The sequence below is a fragment of the Manduca sexta genome, unplaced genomic scaffold (genome assembly GCF_014839805.1).
Source record: "Manduca sexta isolate Smith_Timp_Sample1 unplaced genomic scaffold, JHU_Msex_v1.0 HiC_scaffold_1513, whole genome shotgun sequence".
Classification (NCBI taxonomy): domain Eukaryota; kingdom Metazoa; phylum Arthropoda; class Insecta; order Lepidoptera; family Sphingidae; genus Manduca; species Manduca sexta.
Genome location: NW_023592385.1, coordinates 1 through 5,230, shown reverse-complemented (window position 1 = coordinate 5,230; position 5,230 = coordinate 1). Strand labels below are relative to the sequence as shown.

Sequence of the window (5,230 nt, the reverse complement as noted above, 5' to 3'; positions counted from 1 at the left end):
TTCGTGACTATTCGTCAGTATTCGGTGTGGTACTCGGAAAGTATCTAAATGAAGCATGACATTTTTATTCTATTTTTAGTTTTTCCTGGCAACTCTGTTTCAGTCAGTCAATTTCAATCACAAGACCATCGTAGCCATAGATTATTTTATTTCATAAAACCTGGTAGTAGTAAATTCGACTCTTCATTTTCAATAGAGTATATTTTAAATTTAAATTCGTGTTGTGTTTAATGTGAATGAATGTGATATTTTTCTATTACAATGTCATTTGTATCATTTACGAAGTTGTGAAAAGCTGGTGTCAAAGTGCAAACCAACTAATGAATGATGCAGTCTATTTTCTGGACTGGCAGACTGTTGTCACGTGCTATTAGAAATGGACTTGCAAGTTTATCCAGTGCAGCTGAACTGAATGTTTCGAATAGAAAGCATCCTTATTTAGTGTCTGTTGTGTGTGGTTTTCCAAAAGACATTGCCAATGGACGAACACGAAAAGGACAATTTGGTGACGACGCATGGTTTTCCACTAACTTTCACAATGCGGATGTTATTGGTAAGAGAATGCACATAGACTAAAACAAATTCGGTGCACTTAAATCAAAAATTAATATTACAGAAAATTACTATAATAGGTGATTTACTAGCAACAATAATCATCAAACAATAAAGCAACTATGACAACAGAAAGATATAATACACAATACTTTTTTGAGAAATGTATAGGAGAAATTGGGGAAAATAGTTTAATGTGTGCTCTTTTCATTCACATTTGAATGTTTAAAAATTTTGCATTTCTCACAAACTTATTAAAAAATCACAATTGTTTAAAAGAACCTTGAGAATATATAACCATTTAAATGTGTTTAATTAGTGCTTCATAATATATTTTTTTGTATTTTGTAATTATATAAATATTTAATTGTAGCAACAAGGTTAAAAAAATAATTTTGCTGTTGTCCTGCTATACAAGGCTTTATGTATAAAACAAACACAATATTAATAAATCCGTATGTGGGCTTATACAGAAACTACTTCAATATAATAAACTGAACATAACTTACCCATTACTTGTTGTCACATACACTTACATGGTATAGTTAGGTATTTGTATATGTCAAACTATACCATGTATGGACTTACCAAGTATAAACCAACATAAGTAATAGGTAACTACAGTAAAAATTGATTCAAAATAAACTGTTATATTAAATATTATTTAGATTCTATCTGATACCATCACTCATAACATTGACAGTTTTTAAAGCTTAATGTATTATTATTTATAGTTTGACCTCATTGATTAAGCATCCTTGTATTTGAACATATTATTGATATCCCGTTTTTTTTATATATGACTACTTGACTTCTGTATACTGACATTTCTAGAGGAATCATAATTTCAACATAATTCACAATAATGGAAATAATAAATAGAACAAACACAAATTATGTGTGTTGACAAAGTATGTTTTGGCTTTAAAACAATATTTAAAGTAAAATTCATGCTGTGTTTAAGATTGAAGTCCTTAAACTGTCTATGTTGTTTATTGTTTTACATACATAAATATTGATAATTTCAACAGGCTTGGAATTGAGGTACAATAACAAGATAAAAAATGTTTGCTGTTGTTAATATTTACTTCCATACGAATATTTTACTTGTAAGTTATCAATATTTGGCTTGACTTGGCTATTAGTTGATAGATAAAAAAAATTGCATAGGTTATTTCCATTTTTTTATACACATATTTCATATTATATCATAATTAGAGACTGGATAATATATTCCTTTGCATATTTCAGTATTTTTTGGCATATAATGCCTAAAATCATGGCATGGTGCTTATTTTCACTAGTACATTACTAGTGAAATACAAATAAGACCAACTTTCTGAAAATTTTATGTGTAACATTTGGTGTACCTGAAAACTGATTTTAAGTTATTACACTATTAAATAAAAAAACATGTTACATACAAATAAGTATCAATTGCGGATAAATTTTTGCTCCTAGAAATTTTATGCTGATTTTAGCATAGAAACCTAATAATTTCTTTTAATTCATGGATATTAGCTAATTTGACGTTTTACATGCATATTTTGGGATTTTTAAGTATAACTATTTTTTTTTTTATTCATAAAGATTAGAAATCCATTTTCACTTTGCAGCCTCTAAATCTGTCCCAGTTATTGTATATAAAAACATTTTGCTACTTAGCATTACCTAAAAGTTTTGGGAATGTTTATGCATATGGAGACAATATTATAATATTTATACCATTACATTAAAAAATATAATGCCAATGATGTGTTAACCTGACGTGTTGGAACCATTGGGTACCATGCATAAATTGCATCACATGTTTAAAGGGGCAAGGGTGGTGAAGAAAAAAGTGACTGTGTGACAAAGGTGTGAAAGCACAAAACATGAAATGCAAATAGTCAACTAATTTTGACATTGCTTCTAAATAATATGCTTATCTTCTTGAAAATAATATTTTACAATAAGTTACTTGAACCTTGGATAAAAATAAAAAAGTGCAAGTTTCTAACACAAATAAACATCAATAAAAAGTAATTTTAATTTTACATGCTCTAATGCCATTACTATGACTATAACTTTAAGTGAATCCACACTAAACTACAAAATTATTAAACAGATTATAAAGTAAAACTGAGATTTTTGGTGAAATATTTGTTATTCATGTATGAATTTGGCACAATGGTTGCAGAAATCAAGACAAGTTCGTGGTGTTATTTATGAATGCAATGTCAAAATGACCCTGTATATGGTTTATTTTATTTTGTTGGTGAATTCTAGCTTGTAGAGAGCAGTTCCTAGTACCACAGGGTCGCTCATCGGCCATGGGAAGTTGATGTTGATTTTATTAAAATAGTAATCTCTGATTTTTAACTGTTTTGATTTATTTAGTTCTGGATGTAAAATTGAAAAAAATGTAACACAACACCTAGGGGGTCTCAAATGTGAGGAGGACAAGGACAGGGAAGGAGTAAAACAAAAATTTGTGTGTTGTCATTTATGGATGACCTCTTGGAACAGAAACCATCAAATAGATTCCCTGTTAGATCCACAAAAACAATACTAATTATTTTTATGAACAAGGCCAAACCTATTTTTGGAGAGTAACTGCGTATACTGAAGGTTGAATTACAAGGGTTACAACAATTACCACCTTAACTGTTTATTTACTATATTATATACATACCCAAATAAATGTATACAGTATATACACACAGTTAATATTTTTATTTACTCTGTTTAGGTGTCGCAGATGGTGTTGGAGGATGGCGTGCGTACGGCATTGATCCGGGCGAGTTCTCCTCGTATCTCATGAGGACATGCGAGAGGCTAGTTCAGATGGGTCATTTCAAATTGTCTGAACCAGGCGACCTGCTAGCCAAGTCCTACTATGAATTATTGGAACACAAAAAGCCAATATTAGGTTTGGAAATATTATTACTACAGTAACAATTTTATGTTCATGCATGTGTTCTTTCTACACATATGTAATAAGAAGTATTTTCACAACCCAGCATAATAATAAAAGATACCACTTTCACTAATCTACAATTTGCGTCATATCATACCTGAACTCTATAGTCTGTATATCTACATATAGTCAATAGTCATTTTGTCCATGTTCAAATTTTATTATATTATAGTCACAAAACAGATGCCACTTATGATATTACAAATATTCTGTTACTCTAGGAATAGACAAATCAGAACAATTTGAAGTCTGCAATGGTTAGTATACAACATAAATTTACGATAAATTTAAAAAATCATTACAACATTGCTTGTTTTGCATTGTGATTAGTTTTCCTTTTTGAACTCATCACTTAAATAATGATTTCGTATGTTTACGTGAAATTTAGACAGTAAAATCAAACTATTTTTCAGATTTTGTCGCGCTAAAATCCGAAAATTAGTTAAATTTTAATGTCAACACTCATATTTAAAACACTAAAGCCATCGTAAGATACATAAACATTATATACCCATTGTTCATAACGTATTCAGGGTAGGAAAAACTTGTAATTAGTACCTTCTTTATTATTATTCTAACAGATAAAATTGTCAAACTTATAACACCTTTGTTTTAATGTTTTTTTATTAATTATTGAATAAAATATATTGATTAATTTAAAAAGAAATAAAGCTAATTTTTATATACCTGCTAGTACTTTGAAATCACAATTTGTCGTTTCAATGCAGTCATTATCATGACATACTGCGCATCGTGATGTAAATACATTAGTATTCATTGCATACTCCGCTCATTTGCAGACGCCAATTGCTCCTGAAAATAGGAAATAATTCATAAACTTTGCGGATAGATGCATGTAGTTGAACGCGCATTAAACCGGTTTTCATACACCCGGTTACCCCCATCTTTATCTGGATTCATCTGGACTTTGTCAACATCGAATTTATCGTTCAATAACACTTGTCCATTCATAGTTGTAATATACGCAGTGATGTATGTCAATTTATTAGCGGTGATGTGTGGACATTGGACTGCAGCCGTTCAGGCGAGTTATTCATATACCAATGTTAATTATTAGAAGAATGTAATGTTTATCAACAGGCAACCCTTAGATATTTAAGAACCAAACCGAAAATAATTTAGCTAATCTTATTTATGTACAGAATTTCAAGTTATCGGAATGTCTCACATACTTTATAATTCATAGTTATTGGTAGTCATGGTACTTTTTACCGTCAAGCGCTGGATCAGGTTCCTATCTATTCATTTACCATCATTGATTGCTAGTTAAAGCGGAAAATAAGCTAGAGATAAAATTTCCTTGAAAACTCCAAGTATTATTATATCAAGACTAAATTTCTACTACAGGTAGCAGTACGGCATGCGTCATGATTCTCGACCGCAGCGAGAGCATAATGCGTGCGGCCAACATTGGTGACAGCGGGTACATGGTAGTGCGCGGGGGCAGGATCGTCCATCGATCGCACGAGCAGCAACACTACTTCAACACACCTTACCAGCTCAGCCTGCCGCCGCCAGGACACGACAGGAACGTACTTAGTGATAGGTAAGTCGATTATAATTACTCTTGAAATTTCGAATTCGCAGTCGATTCATTATGCCATCGCTCCGTTGCCTTATGTAGAATGAAATAGTGTAAGGTGTCCAGTATCCGCTAATTGTTTTGTCAATTTATAAGATGTAATCTATACTATTATA

The 5,230-nt window shown here is 31.0% G+C and overlaps 1 protein-coding gene across 1 annotated transcript; it reads left to right on the top strand.

Moving 5' to 3' along the window:
• Positions 1-108: 108 nt before the first annotated feature.
• LOC119191424 (protein phosphatase PTC7 homolog) lies at positions 109-5,097 on the top strand. The gene is made up of 3 exons (XM_037445333.1): positions 109-553; positions 3,284-3,463; positions 4,880-5,097. The coding sequence occupies exons 1-3, from the start codon at positions 325-327 to the stop codon at positions 5,080-5,082; spliced, it is 612 nt and encodes a 203-aa protein (XP_037301230.1). The 5' UTR covers positions 109-324; the 3' UTR covers positions 5,083-5,097.
• Positions 5,098-5,230: the final 133 nt, after the last annotated feature.

What these genes read in the sequence shown, in the direction of transcription:
- LOC119191424 (XM_037445333.1), top strand. Translation starts at nt 325, where the DNA reads ATGATGCAGTCTATTTTCTGGACTGGCAGACTGTTGTCACGTGCTATT. An exon ending in TCACAATGCGGATGTTATTG is followed by an intron (nt 554 to 3,283) that starts GTAAGAGAATGC and finishes TACTCTGTTTAG; the next exon opens with GTGTCGCAGATGGTGTTGGA. An exon ending in ACACAAAAAGCCAATATTAG is followed by an intron (nt 3,464 to 4,879) that starts GTTTGGAAATAT and finishes TTTCTACTACAG; the next exon opens with GTAGCAGTACGGCATGCGTC.